The 12,207-nt window shown below is 40.5% G+C and overlaps 1 protein-coding gene across 1 annotated transcript; it reads left to right on the forward strand.

The window, feature by feature from the left end:
• Window positions 1-1,405: 1,405 nt before the first annotated feature.
• SLITRK1 (SLIT and NTRK like family member 1) lies at window positions 1,406-5,314 on the forward strand. The gene has a single exon (XM_075590873.1). The coding sequence runs from the start codon at window positions 2,162-2,164 to the stop codon at window positions 4,250-4,252; it is 2,091 nt and encodes a 696-aa protein (XP_075446988.1). The 5' UTR covers window positions 1,406-2,161; the 3' UTR covers window positions 4,253-5,314.
• The last annotated feature ends 6,893 nt before the right edge of the window (window positions 5,315-12,207 follow it).

Here is a 12,207-nt window from a genome sequence, read left to right on the forward strand (position 1 = left end):
TAAATGACTAGTATATGTGAATAAAGATCTGCACTTGCCACTGCTACTAAGAACTGTGTAAAATCTTAAATAATTAACTTTGATAAGGTCATTCTTGGTAGGATTGGTAGGATGTCTCATTTGTTTTAACAACTGTAGACTCTGAAAGCCCTAGCTTATTAGTATTCATAAGGGACAGGAGACTGAACATTCCTTATGGGTTAGACTGATCTTTTCTATATATAGACGCTACGATTAGTCTTCTCTCCACCCCTTCTGTTTCTTTCCCATCCCTAAAGCGTAGTCACAAGCTCTTAGTAACGATTGAAAGTTCCAAAAGATTCCCGCATCATGCATGAAGAGAAGGACCTCATCTGAATTTCTGTAGTTAAGGACTGTTTAAATTCAATGCCTTAAGGTTTTTTTTTTTACTTAACGTGTATAAGCATAAGCAACACTATCAAGTGAACGTTACTTTAAAGCATCTGTCAATCACCAACATTTATCGTTTTCTTTTGTATCCACACACGATAACAGAGATGCGAAAACTTTTAGAGATCTTGAATAGACAGAATTCGGTGTATAGTCTACCTGTACTATTCTAGCGTAAATATTAGAGTAAACATTTTTATTAGCATAGCGCATTCAAACAAAAAGCAAGGAGCGTAGAAAAGCAGTGCGGCCAAATAGAAAGACCAATGGCAGTTCTACATCTAAACAGTTTACATGTAATATCTACTGCATCAAAAACCACCCTCCTGATCCAACACACTGTACAACTCTGCTGCACCTTTATAATCTGGGATTCAAATTCCTCAACAAGCAATTAGTAAAATGATATGAAATACTGCAGTACTTCTAGGATAGCAGGATTGAAGTCGAACTCTAATAATAATAATAATAACATCAAATTGGTATTCATCCGACACCCTGACATTATATCTACAAGAAAACCCCACATACAAAACACAGGCGAGTGTGTGTTAACGAGTGTACGTGTGTATATATGCATGTATGCACGCACGTACGTACGTGTGTGTATTTGTGTGTGTGTGTGCGTGTGTGCGTGTGTGTATGTGTGTGTATGTGTGTATGTGTATATATGTATATAGATATATATATATTATATATTATATATATATATATATATATATATATATATATATATATATATATATATATATATATATATATATATATATAATATATAATATATATATTTTCTCATTTAGATTTGATCCCATCAAGATGTCGTTCCTAAAATTAGGAGTGAAACAGCTACCATTCATTTTACACAAGCATGTCAGTAGATCGCTAGTCTTTTATACCAACATTTTTAACGCTTGCCCTGCACGTTGATTGATTTTTTCCAGCATTCCCTCAGCAAATGGATTTTTGCCACTGCAGCTCAGCAGAGGGTGTCAGATCTTTCAGAGTGCACCAGGCTGGAACGAACAGAGCCTCTTAGCAACTCACTGGCTCTCTCAAACACACACACACACACACACACACATATATACACACTGCATCTACTGTAATTCAGTGACAGGATACTAAGCGCAAGAAGAAAGCGAAGGAGAAGGAAACAAGACGGTGAAATGGACAGGAAAAAAACGCAGAGATTGCGGAAATTTTGCAGCGCCATTGGCTCGACGGCGAGTGTTTAGGCTGGGGCGTGATTTCAGCACCAAGAAGCTGTGAACAGCACACAGATGGACTCGAGCAAGCATCCAGCAATCGAAAAGACTGCTTTGATTTAACAGAAAAGGAAATAAAAGGCAAGGTCAGTGTTATAGACCTACTGTAGGCAAATCGTGCACAGCTCGTTCTCACATTACACTGTACCTGGTTGCCTGTAGCATGCCATTGCTTAAGATTTGCAATATGCTTATTACTACAAGGATGTGTAGAGCCTGACAGAAATCATTTTCAACAACAATATATTCCGATGTTTTTTTGTAATCCTTGCCTGCTTCATCCTACGTGACTAGCTAGTTTGTGGATATATTATTGACTATCGTCTGGGCTTGTTGCAGTAAAGGAAAAAGGGATCATTCGGACCTTATCGTTTGGACATTGTATTATTTTTTTCATTATTTAAAAATACTCAATATTTAATATCTCTGAATGAGATTGGTTAACACTTTGCGATGAGATCGGGCATGAATTGCTCTATTTAAAAATGCTGCTTTGGATTCTGTTGCTGGAGACATCTCTTTGTTTTGCCGCTGGAAACGTTACAAGGGACGTTTGTAAAGAAAGGATCTGTTCTTGTAACGAGGTAGAGGGGGATCTGCACGTAGACTGTGAGAAAAAGGGATTTTCTAACCTTCAGCATTTCTCTGCCCCAACATCTCAATTTTATCATTTGTTTTTGCATGGGAATTCTTTAACAAGGCTTTTTCCTAATGAGTTCGTTAACTTTTACAATGCAGTCAGTTTACACATGGAGAACAACGGCTTGCATGAGATTGTTCCTGGTGCGTTTCTGGGGCTTCAGCTGGTGAAGCGTTTGCACATTAATAATAACAAGATCAAATCATTCAGAAGGCACACTTTTCTCGGATTGGATGATCTGGAATATCTTCAAGCTGATTTTAACCTGTTAAGAGATATTGACCCAGGAGCATTTAGGGATTTGAACAAGCTAGAGGTCTTAATTTTAAATGACAACCTCATTAGCACATTACCTAATAACGTGTTTCAGTATGTGCCGATCACACACCTGGATCTCCGAGGAAACAGAGTTAAGACCTTACCCTATGAGGGTGTATTGGAACAGATCCCAGGCATAGCTGAAATCCTCTTGGAGGATAACCCTTGGGATTGCAGTTGCGATCTGTTATCCCTCAAGGAGTGGTTAGAAAACATCCCAAAGAATGCATTGATCGGCAGAGTTATTTGCGAAGCCCCCACTAGGCTGCAGGGCAACGATTTGAATGAAACCACAGAACAAGAGCTGTGTCCCTTAAAAAATGCAGTGGATTCTAGTTTGGCTGCCCCTCCTGCCCAAGAGGAAACCTGTGATCCTGGTCCAATCCCAACCCCCTTTAAAATCAATGGACAGGAAGAATCTGCCACTCCAGGGTCCTCAATAAGCGGAAGTACAAAGATCCCAGGAAACTGGCAGATAAAAAACAGACCTACAGCAGTTGTGTCGGAAATTAATTCAAATCATAAACCACCTCAAACCTTTGTCTGCCCCGTCATTTGCAGCTGTGGTCAGCAAATTCTTGGCCCTGGATTAAAAGTGGATTGCAGCAATAAAAACGTGAAGAGTTTGTCCGATTTGGAACCCAAACCACCAAATGTGCAGGAATTATTCCTGAGGGAGAATAAAATCCACACCATACGAAAATCTCACTTTCTGGATTATGGAAATTTAACTCTGTTGGATCTGGGAAATAACAACATAGGAATGGTAGAAAACAATACATTTCAGAATTTAACTGATCTCCGGTGGTTGTACATGGATAAAAACTGTATAGATACCCTCACGCCAGAGAAATTCATTGGCCTGCAGAGTGTCGAGTATTTGAATTTGGAAATTAACTTTATTCAACTGATTCTCCCAAACACATTTAATCCGATGCCTAATCTCAGGATGCTGATCCTTAACAACAACCTTCTTAAATCTCTACCTGTGGATGTATTTGCTGGGGTCAGTCTTTCAAAACTAAGTCTTCACAACAATTATTTTATGTACCTTCCAGTGGCTGGAGTATTGGATCAACTGACCTCTATCATACAGATAGATCTACATGGCAACCAGTGGGACTGCTCCTGCAATAATGTGCCTTTCAAACAATGGGCAGAACGTCTTGGCCCAGAGGTAATTGTAAGTGATCTCAAATGTTATTTCCCAGAAGAATTTTGGGGAAAGGATTTCAGGTTTCTTTCCAATGATATGATGTGTCCACTGCTGTATGCCAAAATGTCCCCCACTTTAAGTTCACTAAACAAAAACAGCACCGGCTTGGCAGAGACAGATGCTCACCCAAATTCCTACCTAGAAACCAGCCGGGTATCTATTTCAGTATTAGTACCAGGACTTTTGCTGGTATTTGTTACCTCTGCATTTACAGTAGTTGGTATGCTTGTATTTATCCTTCGGAACAGAAAGAGATCGAAGAGAAGGGATGCCAACTCATCTGCATCTGAAATCAATTCCTTGCAGACAGTATGCGATTCTTCCTACTGGCACAATGGACCATATAATGCAGATGGCACTCATAGAGTTTATGATTGTGGATCTCATTCCCTATCAGATTAGACGTGTTTGGGTGGTAGTGCAAGGGGGCGTCAATTTAACAAGCACCCGCAGCTATCACCTCTATAAGCGAAAACAAAACAGACGCAAATATATTGTGCATACCTGTAACATTCGCAACTATTGTGCAATTGACAAGTCAGGTTTGTTTCAAAGCTACTGTAATTTATTGTGAATAAAAACTGACATTTATTAATACTGAAAAATTGTGTGACACAAATACTATGTCGCCAGATGTGCTCCCTACTGCATTTAAAGTGAAACTGGATGAGAAGTGGATGATGGAGTGACCAACTTTACCATGTCAGAATATTCATCAGGGGGTTGTTATCAAGGAGGACGAGAGGCTGGAATTTGGGGGCTTACCATGTAGCGTCTGCCCTCTGCTCTGCTTGTGCAGAAGGGTGAACGTTGCACGAAGGCATGAATGTAATGTAAATAAATGACTAATTAAACAAAGTGCTGCATGGCTCGCATGGATACAACGTACCCCGGGGGCGCTCAGTGGAGACTGCATCTGGTCACACCATCTCTCTGGCCCCACAAGTCTCATCGTCTCCAGATCTCTCTTTACAGTATTGGTATACTTAAAAGTTGTCATTGCTCTGTCTTTTGTGATGGATAATCAGTACAGATCACACTTTTATCGTGAACAAAAAAAATCTATTGTACTGTTTTATTTAAGACGTGTTTGCATGAATATTCACACCGATTCCTTTTTTCTATCTTTCTTTGTTTCTTTTTTTGTGTGCAAAATATTCTGCAGTATGTTTATTTGAAAACATATACTGTATATTGATGCCTTTTCATTCTGAATGTAAAATGATTACCAGTTGAATTTCATTATGGTTACAGTGTAAACATTCAACGATATTACGATGCAGTTCAGCATGACCAATTAATGTCATTCTAGTGCTTAGGCTGGGAGGTTAATTGTAAAACCCCTTAATTCAAAGTATGGAGGTGTTCAAGATAAGCAAAGGAAAATAACGCAGAAACTCACTAATTATATTCGCAAATTTTATAATGGCATATTTTTCAGTATTAAAGTGAAATGTTTCCAAATGTGGGTTGTCAATTGTTGGAGTCTTTTTCGTTTTGAGACTGAATTAATTGGGTAGATGTTGGTGTATAGGTAATTACATCGACGATAAAAATAGGCATGTCATTTTTCTGTATGCTACACAAAATCGTTCATTAGTAAATCATAAGTCACTTTCAGCATTGCAGATGCAGGTGCATTGGGGATTCTCGTCTGAATTTCATGTAATTGACTCACCATAGATCGGTCTCATTAAGCTGATTCTAGATTTGAATCGTCAGCACTTCAAGCCCAGATGCAGCACAAATGAGTGGCAGTCTTGTCTGCAGACAATTTAGCTTCAGCATCTGCAGGACATTCGAAAACTAATTAGTGAAGGAAGTATCCCAAAGGCTTTGTGTTTAATATTTCCACAAGACATATGAATAAATCTTGTTTTCACACGTTTTCCTTCGGTTTCAGTCATCTTGATATACTGTACTGTAGCCCCAAATTTAAACTGCAGGTAAAAGCGGGGGGGGGGGGGGGGGGGAAGCAAAGAAATCCAATATAAATGTAATAACAAGCACCAATGGGAAAATGATTTGTAATCTTTGTCATCCAGCAAAAGACTGTTTGAAATAAAGATTCATTACAGCATATGGCTGGATTTCGTACACTGTCTTTACATGCTTTCAAAGCAATGTACTCTGTAGAGACAGTGTATGTAATCTGAAAAAAAGACCCCACTTGAAATTAAGAGCTAAAGGTACACGCACAGAATCCATGTTGTTTATTGGAAATCACTATTATAAAGCTGGTATTATACCTGGCAAGACAATTGATCTGAGATAAATGTATCTTATGTTTGCTTTACTTTGGACATTTTTTTTTATATTTGGAGGATGGAAGGATGAAGTGTGCTTTTCCTTCAAGTCATACAAAGCGTGAGATGTTCATTGCCCAATTTCACTCTTGCTCATTATGACTGTCACGGGAGACTAGACTATTTACACCTTTTTACCAGGATCTTTCATTGAGCAAAACAAGGTAGATAAATAAATTGTAATTTATTCAGCATAAATTCACTTACACACAGTGAAACACAAAATACAGACAAAAAGAGACACTTACTTTGGGGTTGGGGTTGAAAACTACACTTTCCTAGGTGCACGGGACTCTTTGGGAGAGTTTTACCCTGACCGGGACTTAGCCCGGAATCTTCTGGAACCGAATTCGGCATAAAAATTCATACTCCACCACTACGTTCTCTTCTGAGAACTTGGTCCCTCCTAAACACGAGTCAGCCCAAATCTCCTGAACTCAAATTGGAATAAAATTCCAGCCGCAACTGTTACGTTCATTTCTGAGAACTTGGTCACAAAATATTGGACTTAGGGCTTTATGCAGAAAGCGCCGAAAAAGTGCTCTCGGCAAGTGTTCCCTATCGGCATGATTTTGGCGATTTGCCCCCGCAGTATGCAATAAGGGTCGAATCCCTGGCGAATCACTGCGAAAGCAAAACGCCGATTAGCCGGTGGCGAAACAGAATGTCTCCCGATAACTGGCGATACGCTGTTTCTGCCGATATGTGTTTGCAGCAGAGAGAGATCCGCCACACTCTGCGCAAACATCGGCAAAATAAAAATATATAAAAACAATTTTTAGTCATAGTGTACATGTGCAGGGGGTCTCCGGAGCTGAACCGCATTGGTTTCAGGTCCAGGGACCCACTGCTGCCCGAGATACAGGCCCCTTTATGAGGTGCCGGTATCCCTCTGCATTTAAATGTACCGATCACGGAATGTAAACAAAGCAGAGGGATACCGGCACCTCATAAAGGGGCCTGTATCTCGGGAAGCAGGGGGTCCCCAGATCTAAAACCAAAGTGGTTCAGCTCCGGAGACCCTCTGCACATCTACACTATGAGTAAAACACACATAAATAAACAATCATTCCTTACCGTAGCGGCTATCCACTTTGGTAATTAAGCAGCATTAATGTATTTTTAATAATAGTGTGCGGGAGCAGGGGGTCCCCTGAGCTGAACCGCATTGATTTGTGGATCAGGGACCCCCTGCTTCCCGAGTTACATGCCCCGGTATGGGGCATCGGGTACCAGTGTCGCCGCCATCTTTATAGAGCCCACGTCGCGTCTTGTACGCTATATAGATGGCGGTGACATTGGCCTCCGATGCCCCATACCGGGGCCTGTAACTCGGGAAGCAGGGGGTCCCTGAGCCACAAATCAATGCGGTTCAGCTCAGAGGACCCCCTGCTCCTGCACAATATTATTAAAATACATTAATGCTGCTTCATTACCATAGCGGCTATCCGCTAAGGCAATGAAGGGGTTAAGGCATAATAGCATATTTCTTGGGGACAATTGCCCCCAATAAACATTGCAATAAACAACATACACCGCCGTTGCCCCCAACAACCCCTATACCCCCATTACATATATCACATTTTTGGGATGCACAGCAATGATACTAGAGGCCGGCGGTGGCCCTCGGGTGTTCCCTGAAGACCTGCAGTACCAATTCAGTGCACCCCAAAAAAATCCAACAACACAAATACTTTACAATAAATACACCCCCTTCTAAAACATACATTACAGTACAGTAATGTGCAAAATTACTATTATCCACATATGGATAATAGTGAATGTGCCCATTTTAAATACATAAAGAACAATAATTACATTAAATACATATTGCACTCAACCTTGTCCGGCTGCCACGATGAAGGCCATCCTCATCTTCATCACCGTCCATTCCCCCTCCGATGCTGCAAAACATAAACAAGAATAAACCAGCCAATGTAATGTCCCCTAACCCCTTAATCACCATAGCGGTTATTAACCGCTACAGTCATTAAAGGGTTAACACACCCTCACCCACCACTCGGGAGGCCTACATACCCTGCCCCACTACCCCCCCATCCCGTGAGGCCTAACCACTCTCACACACTACCCAGCCAGGAGGCCTACCCACATACCCTTGGGGCCAATACCCCCTTCCCCCACCCCCCAGTACCCACAATAAAAACAATACACAGCCCCACAATAAACATCATTGTGTGCCCCCCCATAAATACATGATTTATTATTTTACATACAGGGTTAATACCCCAGGCCCACGGGAGTCCACGGTGGGTCTGATGGGTCACCTCACAGACCTACAGTAGCCCAGCACCATGTTTCAAACAGGGTCTGGAGGCCTTTTGGTGGTCCCCGCCAGGCGCCATGGTCAACCAGGTGGTCTCCGCGGGTCACCGTGGGCCACAATGGGGTCTCCACGGTAGGCCCGCGGATGTCTGGTGGGCCGCGGGTCAGACCCACAGGTGTCTGAGGGGCCTCGGGTGGTTCCCACAGGGTCTGGGGACCCACGGGTGGTCCCTATGGGTCCGCGGTGCCCCCACAGATGTGGGGCCACCGGTTCTTCCCCGCAGGTGTCCCCCGTGGACCCGGCAGCCTGGTACCCGTGAGAAGCCCGAGGAGACCTCAGGTGGTCTCCAGAGGTCTCCCGCAGACCAAAAGGAACCAACCCTGTATGTAAAAAAAATAAACATGTCCTATACATTAAATACATCAACCCCCTCCCCCCCCCCACAACACATACAGTACAATAATGTGCAAAATAACTATTATCCAGATAGGGATAATAGCTTATTTGCACATTATTAAACACATTAACTAGCATAATAAAATAAATAAAGTTCTACTCACCTCATCAATAAGAAGCCCCTCGCCAGCAAAATCAGAGCATGGGAACAACATCCCTACTCTGATTGGCTCTAGTAGACCATGTGACAGAGGCTTTGGGGAGAACGGATGTGTTGTCATTGAACGCCTGTCACATGGTACTAGAGCCAATCAGAGTTGGGATGTATTTCCCATGCTCTGATTGGTTACCGTTTCATGTGAGGCCTGACATCTTTCTTTTCATAACGTCATCTTAAAGGCAATTGAAGCACAGCCCTTCTGATTGGCTGGCGTCATTGCCTTTAAATGATGTCATCAAAATTAATGTCACCCCCCCCCCCCCAAATCACATGGTTTTCACGGCCCAATCAGGGCCGTGGGAACCATATGACGACAATGTGACATCATAGGCCTATAAAAGCCTATGTCATCTCATTTTGAAGGAAGACGCCGAGGAGGAAGGACCTCCTACAGAAGAAAGAAGGCCAGGGCGTTGCCGAAGAAGAGAAGAAGACCCCGGGAGAGAGCGGAAGAAGATACAAGAAAGAAGAATACAGATGAAGATGGATTACAAATAGAAGACCCCTGGATTGTTATGGTTTATTATTTTATGGTTTATTATATTATGGTTTATTATTTTATGGGTTCCTGTGCGTGGATTGGTTCGAGAGTAAGCTGTTCAATGGGAGTCGGTGAGTGGGTCAGGTAATGGTAAGTGAACAAAAGAATTTTTTTTTTTTTAACTTGTATATGTTTTTTTTTTTTTACATGTGATAATTTTTTATTTTTTATTATAATTTCTTGCCACTCTATGTATGTATGTATGTATGTATGTATGTCTAGATCGATATATACATACAAGGTAAGAAATGGGTTGGTAGGAAATGCTTTTTTGCAGTATTTAAAATGATTTTGGCTATGCTGCTATGCATAAATTTGTGTGTAATGTTTTTTGGAATTAGATAGATGTAATTTTTGGTGTTGTATGCTGTACTTTAGGTGAGGGTGAGGCTTGCTTTTCTATATTGTATTCTTTTGGGTATTTATATTTTGTCTGATGGTAACTTGTTCTGTTTAACGATTGAAATAGTTAATTGTGTAATTGTTATGGATGGTATTTTAATTGTTTTGTGATTTGATTAATGAATGCTAATAGATTTATGGTGACTTGCTTGGTTTAAATAGTGTACTTGTTTGAATTTAATGGTATTTTGTTTGGAATATTTTATTGTTAACATTGATTTGCAGGGTGTACATGGTGCATAGATTGAATGCATCATGTATACAATTTAAAATCAATGTTTTGATTGGCATTTGATACTTTAGATTGGAAGATGAGATTTTATTTTTTTCGGAAATAGGATTTTATTTTACTGTGGCTGATATGGAGAAGTGGTATTTTTATTAGAGCCTGTTTTTGATAACCCTTAAACATTTATTTGTATATTGGTTCATCATGTGTATGTATATATATATATATATATATATATACAGCTATATTTGCATATATATATATATATATATATATATATATATATATATATATATATATATATATATATAATAAAAAAATAAATAGATGATACCGTTCTGTGGCTAACGAAATGCTTTTATTTGTGCGAGCTTTCGAGATACACTGATCTCTTCTTCCGGCGATGTATATATATACATACACATGATGAACCAATATACAAATAAATGTTTAAGGGTTATCAAAAACAGGCTCTAATAAAAATACCACTTCTCCATATCAGCCACAGTAAAATAAAATCCTATTTCCGAAAAAAATAAAATCTCATATCTATCTCAAAATCTATATATATATAGTTGCATGATGAAGCCACTGTACAAATGAATGGGTGAAGGGTGGGTATCGGGCCAGGGTGACTTAACCCCTTAATTACCTTTGCGGTTATTATCCGATAAGGTGATTAAGGGGTTAATTGATCTGATTGATTGAAGCTGACGCCAGTTCAGCGAAACGCGTAGAGCTTCAACTTCGCATGCAGTAACCCCCGTTCCAGAGGTGAAGAGACTACTGTGCCATGTATCCGTTCCTTCTCCCATCTAACCGGAAGCTGTCCAGCCCGTAACGGATGTGACGTCAGACGCCGTCCAACGCTGTCTGAGTGTGGGAGCTTCGAAGGAAGACGGCCTGATCACCACCTCTCCCGACGTAAGATTTACTGCTTCAAAACTATCTTATGTGCCTATTCTTGATGTACACATAGTGAGTACATTTCTTAAGCCTTTTTACTGTGCAAAACCGTTTGCTGGTCTGCACTATGGTCTCTTTCTGCTTTTTTTTCTCATGAGTATCATCCTGAGTGAGAGCCCTCCTGAGTTCCTACACACCTTGTTCCCCGTAAATGCTGATTCTTCACCTGCTTTTTGAAAGTAGGCAATCTATATGAGCCAAGTTTCTTTGCTTCATCATACATTTGTGATTTTACTGCACCATCATTTGTTCATTTTATTTTTGGGGTGTTCCTGAATCATCGCTCCCTTCCTACCCTGGATGTCCACTGGGGAATTATTCTTTGACATGTGGAATAATATTCACATTTATCCAAATTTAAAAAAATCATTTAAATCTATCAATTTTAAAAATAATAATAATTATTAAATTCTAAACGCGTGCCACATAGTGTAAATCTGTGTATATGTCGGCTCCCTCAGGAGCCCTTCTTTTGATAATGGCTCCAGAGAGAGCAGAATCATTGACCTGTATATCTCTGTATCTCTCTCTCTCTCTCTCTCTGTGTGTATCTCTCTCTATCTCTCTCTCTCTCTCTCTCTCTCTCTCTCTCTCTCTCTCTCTCTCTCTATTATCTCTGTATCTCTCTCTCTGTATCTCTGTATCTCTCTCTCTGTATCTCTGTATCTCTCTGTATCTCTGTATCTCTGTGTATCTCTCTCTGTATCTCTCTGTATCTCTCTCTCTGTATCTCTGTATCTCTCTGTATCTCTGTATCTCTCTGTATCTCTGTATCTATCTCTCTGTATCTCTCTCTGTATCTCTCTCTCTGTATCTCTGTATCTCTCTCTCTCTCTGTATCTCTGTATCTCTCTCTCTGTATTTCTCTCTCTGTATCTCTGTATCTCTGTATCTGTCTCTCTCTCTGTATCTCTCTCTCTGTATCTCTGTATCTCTGTATCTCTGTATCTCTCTCTCTCTCTCTCTCTCTCTCTCTCTGTATCTCTGTATCTCTCTCTCTCTCTGTATCTATG

Source organism: Ascaphus truei, chromosome 3 (assembly GCF_040206685.1).
Source record: "Ascaphus truei isolate aAscTru1 chromosome 3, aAscTru1.hap1, whole genome shotgun sequence".
NCBI classification, from domain to species: Eukaryota; Metazoa; Chordata; class Amphibia; order Anura; family Ascaphidae; genus Ascaphus; species Ascaphus truei.